The sequence below is a fragment of the Anarrhichthys ocellatus genome, unplaced genomic scaffold (genome assembly GCF_004355925.1).
Source record: "Anarrhichthys ocellatus isolate YVR2014 unplaced genomic scaffold, GSC_Weel_1.0 scaffold62, whole genome shotgun sequence".
Classification (NCBI taxonomy): Eukaryota; Metazoa; Chordata; class Actinopteri; order Perciformes; family Anarhichadidae; genus Anarrhichthys; species Anarrhichthys ocellatus.
Genome location: NW_022280092.1, coordinates 2,190,526 through 2,218,242, shown reverse-complemented (window position 1 = coordinate 2,218,242; position 27,717 = coordinate 2,190,526). Strand labels below are relative to the sequence as shown.

The window sequence follows — 27,717 nt, the reverse complement described above, 5'->3', positions numbered from 1 at the left end:
AGAGAGAGAGAGAGAGAGAGAGAGAGAGAGAGAGAGAGAGAGAGAGATACAGAGGCCATGAGACAGTGTGGCATGACTGTTGATGATGACAGAGGACGTGCAGAGTTCAGCCCAATTCCAAACCCACTGCACCCACACGCACTAAGGTGCATGAGAGAAGAAGCTAAGAACACTGGGTTCAGTTTGGAAGCTGGGCTGGCATCCGATTTGGTCATGCCAAAAAAAGGTTGTCCGAATCAATTGGAAAGAAAACCCCTGCCATAATAAAGAGACAACATGGAGAAATGACAAATGAGGAAAAAAGAAGTTCAGAGAGAGTGAAAGGTAGAGAAAAGAAGGAGGAAGAGAGAGACAAGACAGGGAAGACAGGGTACATACACTGAGGTTACTGCCACGTTGTCTCCCTTTCCTCCGCTGCTGTATGAGCACAGAGAAGACACACACATACACACAAAGAGCCACAAATACACCAAAGGTGTGGTCACACATGGAGCATACACACAAAACCAAGAAGGGAGGAAGAGAAGTAAGGGAGACGGGGGTGGATTGATCCACAATGGAAGAGAAATGGGGTAAAGTGGAGTCCAATTAAATACCAAAGTGTTAGGTGGAGGTTCAACCCAAAAAGAGATGGAGTGCCACAGTGGAGAGAGGAAAGTGAAAGACAGAGAGAGAAGGAGGGACAGAGAAAGAGAGTCTGATTAGACACCAAGCAGCAGTGAAGGTGGAAGAGAAACACTTACCACAGAGACTGGGGGTGTTTGGAGCCAAAACTGGGTTATATAGACAAGGTCACCATGAAAATGCTCAAACAACAGCACTACGGTCACAACAGCAATGACGACAATCAGCAAAGTATACGTAAAAATGGATATCCACACACACAAACACACACACAATTACACTTAACTCAAACGACAGACAACAGAGTGAGTTTCAGGGTACAGAAAGAACTGCGGAACACACCCATATACACAACACACATATATGTAACACACACACACACACACACACACACTTATGTAACACACAATATCATGCTGGTTCCAGTCCTTGTTGAAAACAAAAAAAACAACAAAACTCCCCAAAATTCAAAGAGCTCAGCACAAGCAAAACCTTTGACAGGAAGGAAAAGACAGTTTAGTACCAAAAACATCAAGAAAAGATAAGTAATCAGGGTCTTGACAAAAGAAGAGGAAACAATGTTGGGCAGAGAAGTGTGTATGTATGTATTGTGTGTGTATGTATGTATAGTGTGTGTGTATGTGTGTGTGTGCGCATTTGTATTTATAAATATGTTGTGTGCATATGACAACCAGAGCACTCACCGAAGTATGAAACAAGATAAAATGGATGAGTGTGTTAGATGGAAACGGGACACCCACGGATATAAAGTCTCCATGCAGGAGGCAGGATGAGAGGAGATGACGAGAACAGCAGAAGAAGAAGAGATAAGAGCAGAAGGTCTCACTTTGCCTTGCTGTGGTCCTTTTGAATTCAAGACTGGAGGTCAACATTTCAGCAAAACATTTCCATGTTTTAGCCAGAAATATTGTAACAACAGCATATCTTGTTTAAAGTTAGTCACGTGATTGGTGGTTCTTTGGCTTAAAAAAAAGATAACCTTTGCTCAGAACCACACCAGGAGTAATAGGAATTTGTCGATAACCCTTTTTGACCTGGTGCCAAACTTTCTCCAACATGGATTGGAGTAACCACAGCAATACATCTTTGAGCAACAAGTCAGACCTTTGAGAATATGATCTTTTGAAACAAAAGGAGATGAGGAACAGAGACAATGGGCGGGGGGAAATAGAAAGAGAGTGGAAAGGTGAGAATGCTGCTCACTTGGTTGTCGCCTGGGAGGCGGGGCATGGAAGCGGCCCTGCCATGGCCTTCCATTGGTGGAAAGTGCTCAGTATCCGAGTAACCATCCTGCCCCAACTCTCTCATCTCTACCGTCTGAAAACAGAGCAGGAGAGCAGGAGATGGTGTGACGGCTGCCATGAACACTGACAGGGAGTAGGGGGGTAGGTGGGGAAAGTTTGTTATCCAAAGAAAGCAGAGAATTGAGGGTCTCAGAGAGGTAAAAGTAGTCAGTGGGAGAATTTGGTGAGTGTGAGGAGGGACTTTTGTTTTTGTTTTAAATTGTGCAATGAATGAAAAAAGGAATCGTTTGTTTGGGTCTTAAGTTCATGAGTATACTCCAAATAAAATCGAATTTCCTCGTTTGCGAAGGCTGCTGTCAAAAATGGAGCGTAAAGCAAATGCAAAGATTCTTTGTTTAATGGCATCGATGCCAGACGGAGGAGCTTGTGAGTCAGACCAGGAATGGATTTGAAGGGAAACCCATTTGCAGCCTAAAGGACATGTGAAAAACAAAAGTGATCACATGACAGTGTTGGCCAGGTGCAAGTGCTGATGCAATGTAGGCGGTACACGGGTTGCGTAAAAACAACTTTGTTTGGTTGGTTTACACAAACTGCAGGTATCAAGTCTAAATGCGGCCTTTTTTTTTTTCTCCAGGTGATACCAAGCAAATTCCCCGGCGCAAATAAGCCAAATTCTACTTTGTTTGGAGTATACCTTGACGAGTGGAGCTGAATCTGGCAGCTGGTGCTGTTTAAAACAGAGGTGTGGCACTTTTTTTGTTGTTGTTTAAGTTGAGCATTTATCATTAGTAGAGATGGAGTGCCAGCTATTTCATTAATTAAAAAAAAAAAAAAGACTATATAAAACGTTACATATAATAAAATAAAAAACTGCAGCATGTGCTGGCTGCTCGTTGACTCCGTCTGTCATCTCATTAGTGTTTGGGTGGTGTTTTTCCTGTAAAGGCATTTGTTGTCTAATATCTCATGTTGTTGTTTGTGCTTTATAATTTCATTTGCCTGATCTAACTGTAGGTTATCATTCAAACTAGTTTGAATGAAGCCGACAGCCACTCTCTTCTATCCAACTCCTGAGTGTAAACTTCTCCAGACCTCTATGGATTGTAATGGAGAAGTGGCTATGTTATAAAGGGCTGACTGATACAGAGACCGGTCAGGCCCTCCAGGAGGTCTACAAGCAGAGAGGTTTATGATGACAGAGACATGAACCACTCTGAAGACAGAGGCCAGATAGACTCTGAATGAAATGTGGAAATGTACGGTGAAGGAAAATTCGGTAAGATAAAACATTGTGTGAAGAGGACAGGTTTGAGAGATGGAACTAGTCAAAGAAAGATTTAATGCCATGTCAATGCTAACTGAAAGACCAAGATAGGAGAGATCATAGGACATGGAAATGATCTACTGAGTAGATCATTTCCATGTCGCCATGTCAATGCTAACTGAAAGACCAAGATAGGAGAGATCATAGGACATGGAAATGATCTACTGAGTAGAAACAATAAAGGCAACAAGGCAGCAAAGATGGGACAATATGAGCTGTGCTGCAGTAGAATGTTGTTTATTTTCTCAACTGCTGGCAAGCGTGCTCTGGACCTTTAGCATAGGTTCATATTGCTGAGACTGATTTGACTAGAATGGAGAGTAAAAACATGAAACAGGAAGCTGTATTTCTACTTTAACCTCAGTTATAATGAAAGGAAATACAAACCCGAAGTCCTTATGTCTTCATCTAATTCATGTAACACACAGAGGTTATGAATAAAGGGGACACATCTTTCAATGGAGATGGATTTGCAATCTGTAACTACATGAAAATCGTAGTTCATTTTACCATTCACGTGTCCTCAATGTTTCTTTGGGAGTTCATTTGGTAGCAATGATATGAAAGTAAAACACAAATGTTGAATGGGTCGACTGAGTACTTGTCCACACCAACTTGGTGTACGACAAAGATGTATTTTATTGGTATCGTGTGTGAGTGCTGCTGGATACGGTCCTGGCTGTGTGCATGTGTGCGCTTTCTACCTGAGAGTTGCTCATGCGTCCCAGGCCATCCTCAGGGCTCCAGCTGCCGACCTTCTGGGACATCTCCTGAGCACGAGCCGTGACCCATGATTTGCTCTCCGGGACCCCCCCCTCCACCGGCCTATGACACACACCATCCCAGACACACCTTCCTTAATTGGTCTGCTTTCCACAAACCACTTCCTGTCAAGTGAAACAAGACAACCAGATCCAACTCACAGGCTGTCGACAGTCTCCGTTGTCTCAGGTGGAGGGAGGGCGCTGTTAAGTCCCGGATCCCCATCCTGGGTGGGGGAAGGAGGCTCCACGCGCTGAAACAGTAATGGCGTTCGATTCTGTGTGAGATATACAACATGGCCGTCGCCAGCTATCAGGCAGACTGACAGGGAAATGGAGGGAGAGGGGGCAGAGCAGGGAACAGAGCAGGGAACAGAGGGCAGGTAGAGAGGGGGCTTGTTGGCTGAAGTGAGGTCAGGCAAAAGAAGTAATGAGGTAAAAGTGGAATAAATGCGAGGGGAGGGAGTCTTGAGCAACTGATGCCCAGCAGCTAGCAGGAGAGAGGGATGGATGAACTAAAAAGGGCATCCTGGGACCTGCCAACCCCTTGAGGCCTCCAGGTCCAGGACTCTAACCATTAGAACGCTTTGTAAGGTCCAATAAGGATGTGGAATTCACCCACTCCGTCTGGGTCTTAAAGAGAATGATCAGTAATCATTCTGGGTTTCATCTGAAGATGGTTCTAAATACTCTAACGTTGATAGAGAAACAGAAGACTGATATACAAGGGGAGAAATAAAAGAGTGAGCCTCGTTCAAAGACGTCATGGCAGATAAATACTGCAACAATCCTGTGGAGGGGAACATATAGCAGGTGAAATGCATGTGGGGACAACGCTACGTTCATTGTCATTCATTTACGAGTCATCTACTGAAAAGGTCTCAACAGTACCACCTAATAACCACCACTTACACATGTAAGTTAGATGAAAACAATTAAACTCCAGTGCATGTCAAATGTTATCGTTCGCATTCAAATGTTTTCAATATTTGAGCTTTGTGATTGTAAAATGAGACTTTCTTTAGTTCGCTCTACCTTTACTCAAATCCAAACTGTGGCAAACCTTCCGTCAATGAGTGCAAACACTAAATATAATATAATGTACAACATGTAAAACACATGTATTTTGTTGTGTGATGATATCAGCACTAATGACATTTTTTGGATCATGAAACACTGCAGAGGTCTCTCACTGGGTGTTGCTATACAACATATGGTAGGCCGGTACTGCTGCCGCGGTCAAGACAGGCAGCAGCCTACAATGCAGCAGGTGTACTGGGGAGAGGAGATGATGAACAGTATGTTTGGACAGGAGGAGTGGGGGGATAAGTAAAAGGTTGAGTGTGGAGCACTGTGTGTGGCCAGAGGACTGTGAACGAAGGAGGAGGAGAAAAAAAGTGCATGAGAAAGCAAAAAGAGGGTTCCGGAAGTGTGCCGATGTTTGAGAGACATTGGAGGTATCTTTACACGTGCAATGAAATATCAGGTTGGGGAGTGTCCTCAGAAGCATGCAGCTCTTGAAGTAGTCCATGCTGGCTGCATACACCTGTTAAGGACCATTCAGTTCTGATATAATCTCATCGTCTGAATCACTAAGATGAAAGACAGCAAAATGAATGCGGAGGGTGGTCACCTCTGTCACTGACCTGACGGGTATAGGGTGCAGCAATGTCAAAATGCAAATCTTTAGGTCAGGTTACGAGCATGTGTGATGGGGAGTGAGGAGGTACAGTACACGGACGGAAGAATCGAGCTCAGCAAAAGAAGCCCTCGTGTGGGCTCCTATGTTGTTGAGGCATGGGCACCTTAAGGGCTCTGACAACATTTCAGCCTGCTTGAATCTAAAGTGCTAAATAACTGCTACACTTTGATATAAACCATCTAGTAAATTAGCATTTTAAATCTTAAATCATGAATTGTTTGCATTTCTTTTCTGCCAACACTAACAATGACTGTCAAAGCAAAGAGTAATACACTTTGCCCAGCAGATGGCAGCACTGTTTTGGCTGTTAGAGAATGAGTGTTTGCTTCCTCTAAGTCCCTTTCAGGTGACTGTCCACATCCTTATGTCAGTCCTTTTTTTCAGAGGTTGTCACAGCCCGGGCTTATATGAATGGGAGTACAGCCCTGCAGCCTTGATTTCAGTGCAGTCAGTCTGCCTTTGACTTTAAAGGGTCGGATGCAGGTAGAGTGGAGCGCTATTCATTCCCCTTGAGACAGCAGTACCTGCTCATCACGAAGAGCCTGCGAGCGCTTGATCTTGCTCTGCCGGTAGTACTCCATGATCATCATAGCGGCGTAGATTTTCCCAACTGTCAAGTCTGTGGCTGCTGAGAGAATGACAAGTTACCCTGCAAGATTAGACCTTTTGGTATGGACCCTGAGCGCGAGAAATGGTAGAAAGGGGTGAGGCATGCACACAAACAGAGAAACATCTCACACACAACATTGAGCAAATAGTCTTTTCACAGACAGATTTTTTTATTTTTTACTGTATCTTACTTTAGTTTGATTTTATATAGCATTTATATTTGTCACAGGTAAAACCTTGTAATCAAAGCATCTCATTGTGATATAGATCATGCAAAACTCAGTCGCTCCAGGAATCTGCAATCATGTGATCGCAAGAATCAACGTAAATTTAACCAAGTCGTCAACAAAAATAAAAATAAATAGAAAATAAAATCTGTGATATCTTGACTTCTTTGGACTTGTTTGCAAATGTGATGCTAAATGCACAATACATTCTGATAGCAAAATCTCATGCATTTCACAAACTAAAGCAACTATGACATCATGCAACTAGTGCATTAGCACCTGTGCATTTGCTCTCAGTGTAATAAGACTAGAAATATACACTATATTCTATCACGCACAGCCAGCCTAGGGCACACAGCTGACTGCCCCTGAAGTGAAAAGACGTCTATAGAGGGTTGATCTATAGTGAGGCACCCTCTGATCTGAGGCACAGAGAGGTTGAGACGGCTGGTGGGTGTATTCTGTGGCTAAATGAAAGGACAGGAGTTAGGCTATTGTGTGTATTGTTCTGTGTCTATACCGTGCAGCCCGTGCTTTCTCAGTGCTTCTGTTTGTCTTCATAGATCTGAGGTGTATATATATGGTGTGTATATATATATATATATGGATGTGCGAGCTAATGTGCCAGCTGTATCAGAGGGTGCAGCAGTAAGAGAGAGACTGGCTGAGAGAAGCGGTCCTCAGGTGGCGTGAAGAGAAACAACGTTGGAGCACTGGGCGGCACACAGGGTGGCTGCATCCAAGCCACATTGCTGCGCCTGCACAACACTCTGCAACTTACACTTGTGTGGCGTAACCAGCAAATCCAGAGTCTTCTGGGAGAGGTTGGGCCAGATCGCCATCATCTCTTTCCTCAGCTCGGCGTCCATCTGGTGCTTGTCAATACCACCTAAGCAGATTCATCCATCACGCGCATGCACATATATAGATACATGGACATTCATGCCCAACATGGACACACATTCAGGCACACGCAGGAATGTACATGAAAAGCAGTTTAGTCATAGATATAAACCATTCATACCCATTCAGATTGATACAAAAAGGTATAAGAGAGGACATACAAACATGAAAACAAAGACAGACAAACAAACACAAGATTTTCATTAGTAAGCTTAATTGCTATTATCAAATCATAACTGCACTGAAAAATGTACACAAGTGATTCAGTTGTGGACTTGAAAGAACCCCGATTCCAAAGGATCTCAGCCTCACACACAACACAGGATCTACTGCCATGGAAACAACGCTGTACTGAGAAGCATCAGGAAGAGCTGAAGGTTTCTGGGTTCAGCACAGAAATAGCAGACAGCACTGCACTATGGGGGGAAATAAGGGAAAGAGGAGAAGACAGCATGTGAAAATTGGAGTAAAGGAGGAAAGAGGGATTCCAAACCTTCCGCACCCTTGGCGATCTTGATGTCCAGTGCTGTGCGGATCAAGGCCATGAGGGTGGAGTTGAAGTGGACCGTGTTGTCATCGGCCACAGGCAGATCCATACGGAGCAGTCTCTGTGGGAGAGCCAATCAGGGTGAGTGGTGAGAAAATGGGGAAGCAAGTGGAGTGGTATGTATGTGGAACCTCCAGGTGACAGAGGGGAATGGGGAGGAGGGAGGGGTTTGGGTAAAGGAGGTTAAAGGAGCTTTGCATAGAATCTGTAGCAGGCTCTCACTCTGTCTGTCTACCTTTAACAAATGGCTCAGACTCAGCTCCTGTCAGATTAGGCACATTTTATATAAACAATTTTCAGGGATTCACAGATTGTTTGTCATGAGAGAACCTGTGAGTGATAAGGTATTAAATTAAGACATTTTTTTTCAGATTCTTCCCTCAACTTATAAATTAATATATCTTCTAGCCATAATGTTGTCTATGCATGTTTGTTGAAATCCAAAAGACCTCACAGGTTGGTTAAACGTGTGATCTTGAGCCTTCAACAAAGAAACAGGCCGAGTGGCCGCTACTATGATCCAGAGCTCCCCCTGGGGGTTTGGAGGTTCACAGTGAAAACAACAGAGACCAGACGATAAAGCAATAATCAAAAAACAACCAAGGGACTGATATAAGGAAGGGGAACACTGTGTTTTTTGTTTATTGGTTTGATCCTTTATTGGTCTTGTTGGTTTATAATTGAAACAGACAGTACGAAGACACACACCAACTCACAGATGACAGAGTGACATTCGTGTGTGTTTGGTGACAGAAGACGGCGACAACCCAAACATGCAGCATATCATGCCTCCCCCCATATCCCGATTAAATGCCTCTCCTTTAATCCATGAAATCTCTATTCCCCCAAACCCTTCTTGCACCTCCCACCCTCATGCAGCATGCGATGCACACGCAATATGCCTCTCAGGACAAGCAGCTGCACAGCCGTACACAGAAAGCATCCTCTGTTGGCGACATTAAAATGAGTTTGTGAGTTGTTTTAAACGTGGCTGTTATCGAAGAGAATACGAAAATTTGTAGAAGATGGGGCTTGGCGGAAATAATAGAGCATCTAGCTCAATCGCTAATTATCTGATGTCTAATTAGTGAAAAATGGGCACAGACTTGGAGGGTTAATAGGTGAGAGAGAGCAGCATTCTGTGGAAAAAGAAAGAAGAGGAAACAAAAAATGGCCACCATGGAAGTGCTGTTTTGGTGCTACGATGTAAAAATGATTGTTCAGGCGAAAATAATCCTGGTGTGTGTGGAAAATATGAGGTGAAAAGAAATATCTGTTCTGCCAGAAAAAAGATATAATAAGAGCTGATAGGGAAAGCCTAAGGGACAGAGATGATAGAGAAATAAAAATCAATAGGTTAATAGGTTATGAGCTGGAGCGTGTAAAGAGAAAATGTGACCAAAAATAGACAAACAAAAGAAAAAGTTAAGAAAAAAAAGAAAGGAACATCACCAGACTTAGTTGTCGGTGTCTGTAAGAAAGCGATCCTGCCTGAAGGCTCTACTGTCTCTCTTCAGGACAGAGAAGATGGAAGGTTAAAAGCAGTGGAGCTAGATGGGTCATTGTTCTGTGGACTGGTTGGAAGGTCAAAGGTAACGTTTGGATTACTCTCATTGGCAAGGGGCTGAGGGAAAGTGGTACGGGAGGGTAAGGCATAAACACAGAGATGGCGGCCTTCTGGAAAAGTTTTCCAGTGGCAATTATAAAAGGGTCAGATTGAGATGGAAGCCAAAACCATGCATGTAGCGCATGTTAGGTTGTTGGGCAGGGGGATAGAGTGTCTGGCTTTTAATTCAGGGAGGAAGCTTTTAGGAAAGATGTTTGAGGGTAAAACCAAAGGATGAGGAGAAAAGGAAAGCATCAAATGTAAGGCTGGGAGAAAAAAAAGACCTGGGTCAAATAATACATTATAGTCCACACAGGAAACAACTATGTTTTCTAGCAGTGTAATTAAGTGGACATCATGAATGGAAACTTTTTGTTAGAAGAAAATAACCTTAGTAGGTGGTATACCTTCCTTGAATTGCACTTGTGTTTAAGCCTGATCCATATGGAACCGTAAATAGTATGAAATGTCGGCACTATTTGCCCCAGGTCTGCTGGAGGAGAAGAGGGGAGTTGGGTAAAGCAATGGGTAGCGATGGGAGTGATCTCCTGTGCCTACAGGCTGTTTGGCCGGCTGCCCCCTGAGGCTCACAGTGATCTGCCAATGATGTTTCATGAGACCGTCACGTCGTTCACAAGAGGAGTTACAGGAACATGTGGCAACATAGAGGTTAAGTTGTTATCATTCTGTATGTTTCTATTCGGATAACAATATGTCTGAGATTATTGTGTCTGTGCAGACTATTTGACAGACAGGGCTCTGTGCATGGGGTTGGTGGTGGTGGTGGTGGTGGTTATCGGCCATGCAGAAGGCAGGTGAGGGAGTGTATATGTGTGGGGAGGGGAGCAATATGCAGAGATGAGGGGGGGGCTGGAAACAGAATAGAACTGCATTGACGACAGAACCAAAGGACAAAGAGAAGATTGGACTTGCAGATAGAAAAAGGCTGCTTGGGGGCTTGGAGCTGCTACATGAAGGGTGACAGAAAAAGAACTGCTTCTGTATGGCAACCAAAGGCTCTCTGAGGAAAACACATCACTGAGACAAGCCCCTCTGCTCTCTCTACCATTAGAAATAACAGATAATATCTATGTGTAGGTAGACTTAATTCTGTGTGTGTGTGTGTGTGTGTGTGTGTGTGTGTGTCTGCCCCATCCACAGGACGGAACGAGTCAGAGGACGTAAGTCTAGCGGACCTTCCAAGCCCTGCTGCACACGCATGTTTCTGTGTCGGAGTACGTGTGTCTACATGAGTGAAATGTGTGCCTAATTAATTCATATATTTAATGCTTGTTGTAGCTAGATGTTTGAATAACTGCGTTGGTGTATACTCTTAAAAATGACACTGGACTTGAATGTGCGTGGCTTTCGTCATGTTTGTGTAAGTGACCTTGTGTGTCTGTCGTACACGGCGCAAACGAGCTGAGAAGGTCCCTCTTTTCGTCCCCTCCTGTGGATACGCACCCCCGCCTAACCCTTCACCCTAATTGTCTTGCTACCCCCACCCCACCAGTCCCACACCACCACACAACGCCACAACACCGACCAGCCCACCCCCACTTTCCACGAAAAGAAACAGAAACAGAACTAAAGAAACAACGACACTAAATTTTACACCACGTTGAGCGCTTAAATCCCTGGCCCCTCCCTCCTGGACCCCCAAAGCCCCCCCCCCTCCCCCGACACCCATAGGAGACTCGGGTGAAGATGAGGTCCTTTCTGACCTTGTAGGCCACCCGTGCTGGACACCTCTTCCCGAGGCCTAGTGGAGGACTCATGTGCCTCAGCATGTCATACATTTCCCTGCAACTGATCCTGCCACTGCATCATCAGCCAGTGCCATCACCCAGTTAACAACAGCACAAAAAAAAGGGAGAGATGGAGATATTGAGAGAGGGAGAGAGACAAGAGGGGAGGAGTTGGGAAAAAAAAAGAGAGATTGAGGAGACGATTGATTAGAGGGTAGAAGTGAAAAGAGAGAAGAGGATCACAGTGTCAGAGATTGAGAGAGAAAAAGACCAAAACAAAGTAGAAGAACAAAACAACAGAAAGACAAGGTTATTGGGCTGATTTGGCCGTGTGGCTTCTCTATGAGCTACAGTACTCAAGTCAAGTCAAAAAAGAGAGGGAGTAAATGACAGAGGGAGGGGAGACAACAAGAGGATTGGAATTTGAGAATTAAATGTTCTCTTATAGTATCAGAAGACAATAAAGGCACAAGCCCTGTGTGTGTGTGTGTGTGTGTGTGTGTGTGTGTGTGTGTGTGCGTGTGTGTGCGTGTGTGTGTTTGCACAGAAGAGCAAGGCAGAGCTTGACAGCAAGCACCAAGCTGCTGCTGCTCGGACGAGGAGAGGGGAGGAGGAGGAGGAAGGGGTGTCAATGCAGTTTCTGTCTTTCCCCCAACCCCCAAAAAACCAAGAACAATGCAACACTACAGTGAGCAACCGTAGCTTGCTTCATTATAGCCATAGCTCCAAGCAAAAGAAAAGAATATTCAAGAGAGAAAAATAAATTCCATATCTCAAAAACAAAATTTACAAAAGTGGTAAAACTTCTTAATGTGGATCCCCCCCCCCCCCCCCCCCCCCAGTTCACTTAGTGCATTTCACATGCTTCCCCTGGGTGTCTGCATTGTCCCGCACATTCTCACAGCAGTTTAGAATGCAAGTCGATAATGGTGGAAAAGAAGTTGTAAAATTGAAATGAAAAATAAATAAAATAAAGCGACATTCACTCCATTCCTGGATGCTGTGGCTAGCAAGTGTGGTTGAGAGATTTTGTTTGAATGGAAGTCAAACCTTGCAGGCCACCCTATGGGGGCATTTCTTGCCTAAGCCGAGAGGCGGGTCGATAACTCGTAATAAACTGTACATGTCCTTATAATGAATGCGCCCACTGCAAGAAGAATACAGGGGAGTTAAGAAACACACACACATACACACAGGAAAAAAAAAACACACATCCAGAGAGAAGAGAGAACATTGGGAGGAAGAGCACAAGATTGACAAGAACACAGTATCTGAAAATACTTTCCAACATGTTTACTGTAAAGAGCACTCTGTAGACACATCTGCACCTGAATGAACCTGCAAACTCTACTCTACACACACTCTACGCACTACACTGCATGCCACATATTAGTACATGTGGCCCTTAGCACTGCCAATATTTATCCAAAATCTTCCTATTTTTTCTGTTGTTTTTTCCTTCTCTTACTCTGCGTCCTTAGGCCTTTCCTTCCACTCTCCAGTCCAACCCCTAACTGGATGTGTGCACAATGTGATTAAGGAATTGCAAACTGAGGAGAAAAGCATGCGCTTGGTAAACAGCTAAATGCTTTAATAGCCGCTTGTGATCTGCAGATCCCCTCCCTCTTAAATATGTGTTCAATGCCAGCCAAGTGTCTTTGCTCCCTGTCTTCTGGTTCCTGTGCAGCGGTGTCCATTTCATGGTGCGGTCGGATTGAAAATAGCATGTTAGTTTTCAAGGAAGGGAACATTCTCACATTGTTGTGGAAACACAGATACCATTTTATACATTTTTAAATAATGTCTATTGATTGCTAAGACTTATAAACCATGTAGTTTAGACAACCTGCAATCAACTATTTAAACCTCTCCTTCATTTTTTTTCGGATAACTGTTTTCTCATTTTAATCTTCTTCCTTTAACACTTTCCCTGTTTCGAACAGTCTATGTGCAGTCTACAGGACAGCATGAGGGCAACACACAGGCACTGGAATACAGATACCATGAAACATAGCATGTCTACACTCGACATTTAGACTACAGAGTTGAACAAGGGAGCTTTGTTTGGAGTGTAGACGTTGCCACTTTAAGTTGTTTTAACAGTATGCAGATTCCAGAGGAGTGAAAAGGTTTGGGAAGGAGTGAGGGGTATTTCAGGACACTTGACAGAGAAGAGGAGGAGGGGGGAGGGGTTGTACGGTGTAAGAGAGATAACCAGATGCCTGATGAGGTTATGCTCCGATCCGTTACAGCACCCTTGCAGCTCTTTCACTAGAAAATTCTGTTCTTTTAACCAGTTGACGCCGGTGCTTTGTTGGTCTTTTGTCTATTTCCGGACCATCTCAAACAACTTGTGCTGATGTTGTGCACAGTTAAAAACTCACACACATTTACAGCATTGTTGAGAAGTTACAGTTTCCATTGCTTGGGCCTTGCTCTGTAGTAACAAGCATATTAAAACAAGCACAAGCAATAGACAGGTCTTAAGTAATGTTGTGTGGTTGTATGTGGACTACTGGTGCAAACACAACCAGAAATGTGATACCTTTATGGATATAACTTTAGCTGTCACTGGGTTATTAAGTAATCATAAAGGGTGCATCATGTCAGTGTTAAGGCCTGTTAAATTACTGCTGGGTGTACGTATGTGTGTGTATGTGCATGTGCACCGTGAGTGCATGACCACTCACCAGGCAGCAGGATCATACTCGGCCCATATCCTGACATACTCATCCAGGTGGTGAGGTCCCAGTATGGACGAATCTCTGGTCAGGTACTCAAAGTTATCCATGATGACGGCTACGAACAGATTCAGCATCTACACACGAAAACACACAAAAAGTAGAAAAGGTCAACATCTGATCTGACAAACGGAGCCACTCAAAACTGATTTCACAAAATCATCAGTGTAATAATTAATAGTAAATCATGTTTTTTATGGAATAGCACCAGAAACATGCGGAGTTGCCAGTCAATTGGTGAATTACTGACTTCCTTTTGGAGGCGTAACTAAGAGCTGTAGAACTTGAGACACTGAGGGACGACATATCTGGTTATTTCTTTGTTTAGATTAAAGACTGAATGAGAGTGTGTCTTTCCCATCTGGACTCCAATACATTGCCAGATGAAGTTGCACTGACATAACAAGGTGTTCTCATAAAACACATTTTTTTACTGTATACATCTTTCTATGGAAACTGATCCATGGGCATCTTAATCCATAGTTGAAGCTACTGGATCATAAAATAGGGTTAGGGTGCAGCCGAGGGCGTTGCATTACGTAATATACATACTCACCAAGAATGAACAGAAGAAGATGAAGGAGACAAAGTAGAGGTATGCAAACTGGCTGCCACACTCTGGCTCCGGATTCCCTGACAGAGGGTCACACCCCTTGCTCCCCAGACACGAGAGCATTATCTCGTGCCACGCCTCTCCTGTTGCACTCCTACGACACACAAAAACGGACTCGATTTACGACACATTTGGAGTATTAAGTCTGTCAGGTTTCTGATGTTTATTCAAGAATCCCATAATTTGTTTCGACGATAACAATGAGTTGCAAACAAAGCAAATAAACAATGTATATATATATATATACAGATTCACACGCGTTCACACACACACACACACACAAGCACCTGAAGAGCAGCATGAGAGCCATTACGAAGGTCCTGAAGTTGTTGTGCTGGTTGATGGCACTCTCTCCGTCTTCTTCAATAGCGATATTCCCAAACAGCTGTTGAATGCAATCACACTGTTAACACTGAAAAACCAGACAATACCTGTTTATTTGAGAAGCAGGGCCTAAATCTTGAACACTGAATCCTTTACTGCACACGTGCCACTTCCATAATCCCCCACCCATTATGCACCAAATCCTTATGACCATTATCACCCAATATTATTCTCCTTCTGTACATCTTCCTGAGCGCCATTATCCCAAAAATATATATTTAATGTATCCTTAAAGCACTTGAGCAATTTTGAGGTTGAGACTTTCACCCACCTGCATGCCAATGATGGCGTAAATGAAGAACAGCATGGCAATGAGGAGGCAGACATACGGCAGCGCCTGAGGAGAGACAGATTAATCGTTTGGTATTAAGTTTGATACATACGAGTGCACTGTGCACGGTATACAAGACTGCACCTGGGCATTGTCTATGAATATAGACACAATATTGGATATGGGTATTTCATTAAAATCTACAAACCTGAATGCACATGATGTGTGTGTGTGTGTGTGTGTGTTATACTGTATAATTGGGTGGAAACCTTGAAGGACTGAACGAAGGTCCAGAGCAAGATACGGATGGTTTCTCCCTGCCTTAGCAGCTTGATGAGACGAGCTGCCCTGAACAGCCTCAGGAAACTTAGGTTGATGAAATTATTCTACATTACCGCCACGACATAACCACAGAGAGAGAGAGAGCGACAGAGAGAGGAGGGGCGTAAAGAGGATTGAGATTGAAAGTTGAAGATAGGAAAGTAATGAAAATGGGAAAGAATACAATAGAGAAAGGCGAAAGAGGACAGAGGGATTTGGGGTTGGAATACAGGGAAAGAGTAGTTAGTTGTAATGCACAGTGTGCAAACAATTTGACTTAGATGACCAAAACATAACAAATGTAAAAAAGGACAGTCAAACCCAAACTGAGGGAGATTCAAACTCAATACAAAAAAAAAGGATCAGGAGCCAAACAAGTCAAAGCAAACCAAACTCAAATCAGCAAGGCTCCAACAAGCTTTTCATATCCATTAAGTTAGACAAAACCAAACCAAACAACACAGGGGAAGGGAAATCATCCAAATCTAACTAGTTTCATCCAATTGGGTTACATAATAATAATAGTGGTAGGAATGGTGATTAGTTAAGAGTGCAGGGACGTCAGGGCATTTCCTTGGAAAGACAACCAAATGCACTAATTCTCTCAAGGCAAAATGTGCAATATTAAAAAATGAAGCAAGCCGACAGCATGCAGACATGCACTAACACAAGGCGACCTGGTAAAGCTAATGGCAGCCGACGCACCGTCCAATAGGATTGGCTGCCAGAGTCCTGTGAAAATTCTGATGTGATGCCACAGACGAATAAGAGCACCAGGGTGGTGGAGGCACCAACTAAGGTCATTATATCTTACGTGGTTTCCTTTAACTTATGTGTCTTACAAACCGTGTTTCTATGTGGCAATTGAACTTGATATTTTTATCCATTTTATTTAAAAAAATCAATCACACATTATAATCAATTCATGTGAAACTCGTAATACAGAGTTCTCCAACCACGTATCACAGTTAAGAACAAAAGATGTGCAATTGATGTGCGTTTAAGTGAGACATGAAGTGCTCAAAAGGGACTGGCAGCAGGCACATGCAGGTTCCATCTACAACACAGCGTGTATTACATTGCTCTGAGTGTGTATGTGTGTTGTGAAAATAAAAGGTTCCTTCCAGAGACACGTAAAGGGCAGCATGCATCACTTGTTCTCTCTGCCACAGGCAAAGCTTTGGATTCACTCTGTCGCTACAGGAAACACTCTCCCAGTCACTGTCATACGTGTGGGTGTGTATGTGTCTATGTATGCACACACAATGAATGGATAATCTCAACGTATATATGTTGCAATCAATTCCAGTTTATACAATCCAATCCTTTACAAACTGAACACGAGTTCTCAGTAAAGGATGTAGAGTGTGGGTATAGGATTTACAGCTGTATAAGATATATATGAATTGATACAGTGACTGGTAGAGGGGGTCACAAATGAAAATTGTACAAATTTAGAGCTCACTCGAGGTTGAGGGGTTCTGTGTGCTGGTGGGGGGGGGGGTCAAGCAAAACAGGCACATTTCACAGCTATAACATTTGCTGGGATGCAATTAAAACAGATGCCGTAAAATAAGATCTCCAAAAAAATTACAAACCATCTACATGTGGATGTTGCAGACATATGGTTTATAGCAGCAAATTTTTGGATTTTTGGTTGGTTCGAAGAACAACCAGAGAGATTGACCAAGCCGGTAGTCATGGGTGGACACAGAGGATTCATAGTGCATTTTGATTGGATGGAATCGCAGGAAGTAGTAGGTGTTGGGGGAGAAGGGGGGCGGGGCGAAGTAGTTTACAGGAGATCGTCGTTAAGTTTGTGGACGATTTAAAGAAAGCATGTAAAAAGATAAAAACAAGAAAGAAATGAACAGTCATTACAGACACAAGTTAACACAGAAGCAGAATCATGTTTCGTCTCATCTTTGTACATTCATGAAGTAGACTCATAAAGTCCCAGAATAAGTCATTTTGTTCAAGTTTAAATATTTTCAACTCGCATGGATGCATCTTCCTTGTTTGTGTTTAAATGTTCCCTATATACAGTATCTAACAAAGCCGGATAATCTGGTCGAATAATGTGTAGACATCATGCTGTTGCTTAACTGAACTGCCTATAGCCATCATGGCATCACTGACTCAAAGCAATTTAGTGCGCTCTGTAGCAATAATGTAACTAACACTATTCTAGTTAATCAGACCACTTACTTTAAGCTATGATGTTCAGGTATTGCTTTGCTCTAACTGGGTTTCTTTCCTCAGCTGTAGTTACTAACAGATGTCTGATGCAACTGTGAAGCCTCCATTGGACAACCTGAGATGCAATCTGATAATTAGATTGGCTATTAGTTTGCTTGCAGAAGCTGTGCACTGACTCGCTACAGAGCACCGGCATGCTTCCTGCCTTGCTGTCAGAGGCTCAGTGCTGGCTAGCTGGAGTCTGGTCTCTTCTCATCCCACCAACTGGGACAATTATATAAGGCTTTCAGGAGATGTTCATCCATGGCTGAGCAATGCAAGACTCAACAGTGGCCTCTAACTCATGCTCTTCCCTAACTTGTCTTGTCTCGTCTACCATATGTGTTGTAGACAATGTGACAGATGTACAATTCCATAGACACATGCTAAAGCTCACCTAACAAATAGTCACACACAATGAAACATTTCTAATACAATAACATGACTCCTCAATACACATCTCTCAGATCCTGCTACTTACCCCAAGCTCCGTAACCAGGATGTCAGTGATGCTGCCCAGAACTGTCACACAGTCAAAAATATTCCAGGCATCTTTAAAATAATTCTGTGAACAGGACAAGAGAGAGAGACAAAAGAGAAGAAGGAGGGAGGAAGAGGAAGAAATAGGGAAGGTGAGAGGGTGACGTGAAGAAGTGAGACAGTAAAATGTAGGAAAACATGGATATGGCAGGGATGGATGGGAAAACAAAAAGATTATTGACAGAGAAATGGGCGATGCAAGGCGAGGAAGCATAGACAGTTCACATTGAAATTCCAAGGAAATGATATGGCAGGAATGCAGCAATATTAAAATGAGAAGCAAGATGTAGAAAGAGTGAGACAATGAGAGAAATAAAGAGTGACACGGAGAGAGAATAAAAGTCAAACAGAAAGAGAACAAGAAAGTGAAGGGAAAAAAAGGCATGTCAGTGTCCGACAGGAACAGGAAAGGAATCAGATAAGACAAATGGACCATCAGTGACGGCATGTTGGATGGACGCCAGCAGACAAGCTTGGGACAACTTGTGCTGCATCAGAACCACGACACCGGCCATCAAACATCACGTACTGTAATATCCCTCTACCTCATAAACAAATCACAACACAGAGTCCTGCTGCATTCCTTCTAGTTTTAAAACATTCATCAAAAAACATTATCACATCCCTCTCCTGCATGCAATAATTCATACAAAACCCATTTATCCACAGATATGCACGATGATGGATTTTGAGATTTTCGCTTTAAAAGTACAGCGACTCGGAGAGAAAGAGGGATGGCGAACACTGACCAGCGAGGTCTGCTTCTTTTGCTCTCCTACATATTGCCTGCAGCCAAACTGTGCATTAGACAAGTGGAGGGACTTGGAGAAGGCGGCTATTAAAGTACACCACCTTGACAAACACACACAGACGTCTCTTTTGGTGTGTATGATTGTGCATGCTGTGTGTGTGTTTGAGCGCACTCTCCCAGATTCAAATCCTACCCTTCTTAATCTCCACCCTCTCTGTAAACTTTGCTTCACTTTTTACTTCCTATCTGTCATTCACTCTCACTCCTCTAATTACTATATGACAGTTTCCCCCCTCTGTCCTGTATCTCCTCCCAACATTCATCCCTAAAGTATCTCTTCTATCCATTTCATCCCCGTCCGCCTCCCTCCCTTTCCTTTGCGGCTCCGATGACTGCACACTTTACTGCTGACTTCTGGCAGTTTGCTATTTCATTGCATATTTGCTTTTTTTTTAGCTCATTATTTCCCCACAGTTTCTCCTTGGAAATGTTAGAAATAAAGCACGACAGAAAATGTGTCCCAATTTAACTAAATAATGGATGGGGTGACATGAAACAGAGCGTCATTGAATTTGCTGAGTCCATTGTTTTCTACATCTTAAGGCCATTGTTTTGGTTATCAGGCATGCAGGCATATTGAGCCTTACTGTTCTCACCAATAATTGCTTGGACTCGTTTTAAGTACTCTCTCTTAAGATTATTAATTATAATTACTCAAAAACAACATACAACAGTTTTCCTGTGCTATGAGGCAAGAGTGGATTTCAGGCAGAGTACAATGGATTTTAGGTGTCGCTGTCATCAGTTGTTGTTGGTCAAGCACTGATTTAATTTTTTTCCCCAAAGTGACACCATGTCATAAAAACAGATTTTCAGCACTTTCTACAAAGATAGAGTAGAGCAGTACGTCCTCACCACACACACATCCACTCACCAGAACTCCAAAGGCGATGATCTTGAGTACACACTCCATGGAGAAGAGGGAGGTAAACACTATGTTCAGGTTGGCTAACACAGCTTCATATGTTTCAGAAGCTCCATCATACTATAAACAAACACACACACACACACACACACACACACATATACACACACACACACACACACACACACACACACACACACACACACACCACCAGGGACAGAAAGGAGGGTGAGTATAAAGACATATCAAGAGACACACAGTTCAGCAAACCCAATGGAGAGTCAGACATATTCATTAAAATGTTTTGTGTCTATGTTATGTGTGCATGATTGCTTTAATGTTTTTACTATACAAACGTTTACCTTCATCATCAGCACGACTGTGTTGAGCGCAATCATTGCCATGATAGTATACTCAAATGGCGGCGAAACCACAAACTCCCACATTCGGTATTGGAAGCTCAGCTTGTTCTGAGGCATGTGGCGAGTCAGGGGCCTGGCGTTGATGGCAAAGTCTATACAGGCTCTCTGCAAAACACAAACAAAAACGTTATTGTCCTTATCCCGTTTGGTTCTGTGTCTTCCCTCTTTTCCTCTCTCCAACCCTTCTCCTCTACACAGTAGTTCTAACTCTCCCTGCCTTAGGGTCACCTTCCCAAAACCCTTATCTCTACCTTACTTCACTCTCTTGGTCCTTCCTCACCTCATTCTTTTCTAAACTATAGTCCTCCATCATCTTGTCTCCTTGCTCTTGGAAGGTGATGATGATGAGAGCCACGAAGATGTTGACGAAGAAGAAGGGGAAGACCACGAAGTACACCACGTAAAAGATGGACATTTCCATCCGGTACCCCGGGCTCGGGCCCCGATTCTCATAAGTCGCATCCACTGAATGCTTCAGTACCCTGCAGAGAAAGAGAAGGGGACAGCGGAGGGTTAGAATTGGAAAGCATGTGTGCTGCATGTGACATGTGCATGTTCCAGTACACTCACTGCGGCCACCCCTCTCCGGTAGACACGGTGAAGAGGGTGAGGAGGGCCCAAGCCACGTTGTCGTAGTGGAAATCGTACTTCTTCCACTCCCGCTTCTGCGCCTTCACTTCGTTATTACGTTCATACACCAGATACTCGCCCCTGAAATACACAAATCACATCATCAGCGTTAAGGGGAGAGTTTGCTTCCAAATTCCTATATTTTGGTTTCTGAGTAGATACTGAAGGTGCTTTGTGAAAAGGGAAGAGACTCATGTAAAATCACATGAGGCAAGCATTATGCACGAAGGGGCTCAACTCAATGTTAAGAAGGTGACCTCTCAGGATAAACACAGGTGCGTATTTCCTGACCTGCAGTCGCGCTCAAATTCTTTGGATTCATCCGTGCAGTAAAAGAAGCGTCCCTTGAATAGCTGCACAGCCACCACAGCAAAGATGAACATGAAGAGTAAGTAGACAATCAGGATGTTGAGCACATTCTTCAGAGAGTTCACCACACAGTCAAACACAGCCTGAGGAAGACAGAAGGAGACATGTTGGTTATTGTATGAAAGAAACACTTTGGATTACAATTATTTGTGTTTTGGTCTTAAATTGTGGCATTTGGTGCCATTAAAAGGTTAAGATGGTACATTATGGCCCAATTTGTACTGTAACTCTGATCTGAGGTCAAATATTTTCTATGTAAGCATACCTTGAGTTTAGGAAGACGTTTAATGGTCTTCAGAGGTCGCAACACTCTCAGTACCCTCAGAGACTTGATAGTGCTGATGTCTTTTCCCTTACTGCTCCCCCTATATGTGTGCACACACGCACACCACCACCACACAGAAACAGATACGTACGCACACACACACACACACACACACACACACACACACACACACATTCACACAAACAGAAAAATAGAGTCAGCAAGTTCAGGCGGATATCACAGGCTTACTCTTCTCAATTCCAAAATGGCAGTGGGCAGCCATTCCTTGATGGTATTTGTGTCCGAGTTAACTCAACATGAGTAACTGCGTCTGGGTTAAATACATAGCAACACATGCAGCATTGCTATCATATTACGCTTACTTCTAAGTGTGAGGTTAGCATTGTAGCTACATGCTAAGAGTTAGGTGGTAATTTACAACTACAGTACATGCTATGGGAACAACTGGTGTCATTCCTGTCTGAATGCTAACTAGTAGCTACACTTGCTTAATACTTTGCAATGTATTTCAATGCTTTACAAAGACGGCTAAAGCCTCGCCTTGCACATGCCCAGCTAACGGTGATATATATTCATGCTGCATTGAAACCTTGCTTTCCATGCTGCAATATTTCTTCTGTTAAGCAGCAGGTTGAGTGATGGTGAACTCTATTCTACACAGAGACATTTACAGAGAGAGTTTGAGAGCCTTGTTAGCGGCTGACTACCGGGAGCCCTGTTAGAGTGGTAACTTACAGTAAAATGCCCTCCTGTTAACATAATGACAGCTTACAAATGATCCCTATTGTATATTTAAATAAGATAAAAACCAACTCTTTCAACTTTAATGTCAAAATGTCAACAAAGTGTTATAAACCTGAACGAACAGCCAAACTCTCTCTTTTGATGGCTCATCCCGTTCATTTCTATCCACATTAAACTACAACTAGGATAAGCAGGTTTCACAGCATTGTTCAAACAGCATGGAATCTTGTCTTGTCGGCCGTTTTGGCAAAGACAAAGATATTTTAGCAAGCATTTCTTGATTGAAATGCTGAGCCAAACCTCTTCCTTTTAAGCACTGTGTAACTTGGGCTTTTCTAGGTACATGTGTGAAGAACACTTTTTACAAAGCTAAAAGAAAATGTAGGTACTATAAGTGAGCCTGCCAGTTAACTGACAATGCACTTAAGTACAAGAAACAATACAGGAGTTAGCTGATGCTAGCAAAGGGCTTGGATGTAAAGATCACAAGCTGTTTACCAAGATAAATGTCTAACTAGCATCATGGAAAACGTAATGGCAGTTTTTACTCCTTTCCCAGACTTTTCTAAATTTCTCACATATCAGGGTGAAAAGATTAAGGTCAAAAGCCACTGACCCTTCCTAGGTTTTGTATTGTTTTTTTCTGGGTTTTTCTTTGGTGCAGTTAGTTGGGTCTTTGTGCATTTGTTTGGTCACATTTTCACCTGTCTTAGGTCCCTTTGCTTTTATTGTACTAATGATATTGTTCAAATGGTATCTGTGTGATTCAGTTGAGGCCCTGATGCAGGTTAACTTGAGGTTTAGTTGTGTTTGAGTCAGAGCTGTTCCATGGTGAACAATGGACGAAGAAGGGGAAAGGGGAGGAACAGACTAGTACAGAAGTCAACTGTGATGGATAAATAGGAAAGAGATGTGTGATCAGAAGATCAGGCGCTGAGAGTGCAGAGGGAGAAAATGAGGAGGAAAAAGACAGAGAACTTTACCCGCCGCCGCTGCTGCTGGTCCAAACGGAGAGATGAGGGGTGAGAGACAGTGAGAATAATAGAGAGAGAGAGAGAGAGAGAGAGAGAGAAAAAGACAAAGGGTGGGAGAAAAGAACAGAATGGGACACAGAGAAAGGAGGGATTTCGAGGGAAAACATCAATATGAGAGACAGAGAGAGAGAAAAAGAGAACACAGGGCCTTCTTTTTACATCAACCCTCCCAGCCATAGACTACCAAATCTAACACACATGCACATGAACATGTACACTCAAAAAGTAGACAAAAGGTGTGACTAGAACACAGCACCAAACTGCTGCCTTCATCTCTGACATTTCATTAGTCAGGAGTTTACAGGCCAGATGCTGCTTCAGGGAGTGACCATTACTCGTAATCTTCCAGGTCTAGTGTATTTCATTGGTATTTCTGTTGATTTCATTTAAACTTTTAACATCTGTAAATTAGCGGTTCCTTTCAAATCCATAGATGTACTGTGAGCTGAAGCCTCATGAGTTACACTCTATGTCAGAGCTTAACTCACTATTAATGAGGACTGCTAGAAATGCATCAACATGCCCGTAAATAAACTAATTTTAAGCAGATTCTGCCTACTAGAACAAACATTGCCTGGTGAAAAACATTATCACAAAATGTCACGGTATCCCTTTAAGCAAACCAAACTTGGTCAGTTATCAGGCCAGTGCCTCTGCATCGGGAGCCGGTCTGGACATTAAGCTCTGGTCCTGCTGCAGAAATGTGCAGGACATCAGCACAAGTGGTGCAAAACACCAGCAGCCCTCATACCAGACTAATTGGATTAAAGGAGCGATAATCATCTCCATCGAGACTGCTGAGCCTTTCTGGAGTGCTGTTTGATTTCTAGCGATTGAATTAAGGCACTATCTGGATGTGTATGAGTCTGTTCTGACTGGTTCGGATCTCCCCATCAGCCATCAGTGTCGTAAACCCCTTTCGTAGTTAAATCAGACTTCATTGTCTCAACTGGCTTAATTGATTGTTTTGTGAGTTTGTCTTCATGTTAATATTAGTATGTACCCCTTTGCCTCTATATTTAAAATTTTCTCTTTTTAAAATTCATGTTATAATCACTTTAAATATATATGTTTAGCTGCTATGCTATTTTTGCATGCTGAATTTTTCTGTTGATTCGAAACACATTTCATTGTATCACTGCATACATCTATTTATTAGTCCATAGTTAACATTTCCCTAGGAAGTATAGACTTCGTCAGAGAGAGAGAGAGGAACTATAGACCCACACATAAATATGTAACAGACAGAGGTTAGACAACACGGAGTTAAGGACAGAAGCACACAGATATATATATATATATATATATATATATATATATATATATATATATGTATATATATATATATATATATATATATAGAAAAAACAGAAACACATACACAACTAGAAATTAGGGGGAAGAGAGTTAACAAACACACAAAAGTGATTCAGAGAGAAAGACTGGAGCAAAAGCCAGTCTTACAGATGGGGCACCACCATTAGAACCCTGGAGCACCTGCCAAGTTCATATTTCTCGAAAAAGGACAAACAAGTTCTCATGTCCATGCTGGCCTGCAATGACTACCAGAGTACTACTGCGCAAAAGCGAAGTATTTGTTCAAATTGAGGACATTTCCTTCAGATTTTTGTTTCTTCAGCTGAAGACACATTAAAATCTTCCAAGTGTGTGCTCCGTATCCCCACAATTAGCTGCAAAACCATTGTGCATGGATTCCATAGGACATGGAATACATACAAATTAAATCCAATGACAAAACAGAATATTACAGGACTTAATGTATAATTATGTAATGGTGGATTTTTTCCTTCAAGTTAATGGATACTGCTTGCCACAAACTACAGTGCAGAGAGCCATTGTTTGTTTCCCTAAGTGGGGAGCTGTAACACTGAATTTGGGAAAGAACAGCAACTCTGTAATGGGCCTGGTAAGAATGAGATTAAAAGATACATTGTCCCAACTTCATAAGTCTGTGGGATCTTCCCTTCCTAATATTCCTTGTTGACCTGAAAGTACTTTAATATGTGATCAGTTTTTAGGTCAGCAGGATGAGAGGGTAGAGTTAAGAGAGATATTGGATGTTGGTATGAATCGTGAAAGAGGTGAGAGGATGGACAAAGAGCAAAAGAGGAAGGGGAGATAATTATAAACAGGGCCGGCCAGGTATTCTGCTCAGGTCTTCTTTGGCTATGAGGAAGAACTTAAGGCTAAACTCCAGACCGATGGAAAAACAGGAGCACTGAGGGGACAATGTTGGAGCATATCATGCTGAGAAAAATCATTCATCAGTTCATTTTGATACACATATGGAGACCTTGCGTTTTTATGGATGCAGACCATCATCAACGCCTTAAGTCTTGATCTTGAATAAAGAAGCAACTTCATTCTAACAAAAAAATTTTCATTTTCAAACACAGCTCAACTACAAACTACCGTCGTCTGCCTGGTGCATGTTGGGTATCATGCTCATAGTCACAGAAAGCTTTGCCGTGCTTGCTTTGACAAACGCAGCTAACCTTAGCTACGTTCAACTGTTAGCCAAAGAGTTAGCTAGCTTTGTTTTAGCCACCAACATGAATTCATATATTGATGTAATACCATGTCTCGCAATGTCTTTCATAAATAAAATACACACCAGTATGTAGATCATATGGAGGTATCAGTATAAAATTGAGACTGTTTCATGACCAGTCAAAAACTCCTTGGGGTAACTTTAACATTTACTGTTTTCAGCTCCGCATCACCAATGCATCCATAAGAGGCAATTACAAATGGTCACTTACTTGCACATCGAACATGTGGAAGGATCAACACAACTAGCAAATCTTTTTCTCCTTTTCTCTTTCCAGAAAGAAGAAAGAGTATCTTGGTCTCCAAGTGAGGATGCTTCTTGTGTCTGCCACATCTACTATCATAACCCCACACCTTTTCCTACTCAGGTGTTACTCACACACAAGGCCGCAAAAAACAACTATGCGGGGTGTGTGTACGCAAAGACATTCTCGTTTCCTGAAAATATAAATTGGATTTTTAAAATCATGAAATCGGAGGAAGCACAACCTTATATTTCTGCAGATGACCTGTGAGTATTTGTGTCGGCGGTCAGCATTATCATTGTCAACTTATCACACCAAATGTCTTCAAACTACAGCAATATCACATTACATTTAACGTTGACTGCAGTCCTAAAGGTCTGCTTCCCTTCATGTTCTCCCCACCGATGCAAAAGCATGGCAGCAAATCCTAGAACCCACAATTCATGCTTTGTACCCAGTATCGTGCTCATAAACTAAGCCCTAATGTAACCCAGTTATGCAAATTGAACTGTATTGTTATCCTCACAGTCATGCAGATTAATTAGGGTTTAAAGTACCTGCTTGGCCGTGGAGAAAGGTGCGGAGATTTTTGAGAGAGAGCCAGCTCAGCATGACCTGGCCAGCCTTCACATAGGGCTTTTAACTCAAGAACTCCCTGGGCACTAAAGGGTTACAGGTGCAAAGGGTGGTCCTCACCTCTCACAGGGGGTAGAAGAGGTGGATAGGAAGGGGATGCTGGGATATTATTGTTTTTAACATGTTTGGGGCGTATGGGGTTGGTGGAGGGGCTTAGAAATGGCAGGACTGTAGAGTTGAATGAGAGAGAAAAAGCAGAATAAAATGGCCAACTATAGAGGATTGGCCATTTGTAAGCATAGGTAAGAAACAGCCGAGTAGAGGAGTGGACAGGAGACAAGGGAATATAGAAATACTGAGAGAAAGAGAGAAAACGTGCGAGAGAGTATGAAAGAAAGAACAGAAATGATGGATTAATGAAGAATAACAGGTCAGGCTGTACTCCAAGGTGCCAGTGAGGCAGTAGATAGGCTGGAGGGAAGGTGGAGCAAGGAGGGAAGAGAGGAGGGCAGCAGGAGGGGGACTTACGTGAAGGCGAAGGCCACCAGAGCACCACTAACCACTATAAAGTCAAGGATGTTCCACAAGTCCCGGAAATAAGAGCCCTGGTGCAAGACGAGCCCCATATCCACCATCTAAAGGAGCAAGAAGAGAAGCTGATTATGAGATGTGAACACCTGGGTATGGATGTGCAATTTGGTCTCGGAGCGCAATGAAAAGCGTCTAATCCTCATTCG

The 27,717-nt window shown here is 42.9% G+C and overlaps 1 protein-coding gene across 15 annotated transcripts in view; it reads right to left on the bottom strand.

Annotated features, from left to right (window-relative positions):
• Window positions 1–27,717, bottom strand: part of cacna1aa (calcium channel, voltage-dependent, P/Q type, alpha 1A subunit, a) — a 71,998-nt gene that overhangs the window by 6,400 nt on the left and 37,881 nt on the right. For 4 of the 15 annotated variants that reach the window (XM_031872269.1, XM_031872258.1, XM_031872259.1 and 1 more), the window contains 23 exons: window positions 27,509–27,615; window positions 23,538–23,549; window positions 21,790–21,889; window positions 21,447–21,607; window positions 21,096–21,236; window positions 20,806–21,007; window positions 20,466–20,630; window positions 20,113–20,223; window positions 18,369–18,452; window positions 17,248–17,250; window positions 15,598–15,714; window positions 15,329–15,394; window positions 14,961–15,058; window positions 14,617–14,767; window positions 14,010–14,137; window positions 12,370–12,466; window positions 7,912–8,026; window positions 7,297–7,404; window positions 6,204–6,307; window positions 4,140–4,255; window positions 3,921–4,041; window positions 1,849–1,962; window positions 379–417 (listed from right to left, as the gene is read on the bottom strand). In XM_031872269.1, coding sequence (XP_031728129.1) covers window positions 379–417; window positions 1,849–1,962; window positions 3,921–4,041; window positions 4,140–4,255; window positions 6,204–6,307; window positions 7,297–7,404; window positions 7,912–8,026; window positions 12,370–12,466; window positions 14,010–14,137; window positions 14,617–14,767; window positions 14,961–15,058; window positions 15,329–15,394; window positions 15,598–15,714; window positions 17,248–17,250; window positions 18,369–18,452; window positions 20,113–20,223; window positions 20,466–20,630; window positions 20,806–21,007; window positions 21,096–21,236; window positions 21,447–21,607; window positions 21,790–21,889; window positions 23,538–23,549; window positions 27,509–27,615 — 2,460 coding nt within the window. Of the gene's footprint in view, window positions 1–378; window positions 418–1,848; window positions 1,963–3,920; window positions 4,042–4,139; window positions 4,256–6,203; window positions 6,308–7,296; window positions 7,405–7,911; window positions 8,027–11,295; window positions 11,393–12,369; window positions 12,467–14,009; window positions 14,138–14,616; window positions 14,768–14,960; window positions 15,059–15,328; window positions 15,395–15,597; window positions 15,715–17,247; window positions 17,251–18,368; window positions 18,453–20,112; window positions 20,224–20,465; window positions 20,631–20,805; window positions 21,008–21,095; window positions 21,237–21,446; window positions 21,608–21,789; window positions 21,890–23,537; window positions 23,550–27,508; window positions 27,616–27,717 lie in introns of all 15 variants that reach the window. The other 11 variants (XM_031872268.1, XM_031872261.1, XM_031872260.1 and 8 more) reach the window with 11 other exon arrangements.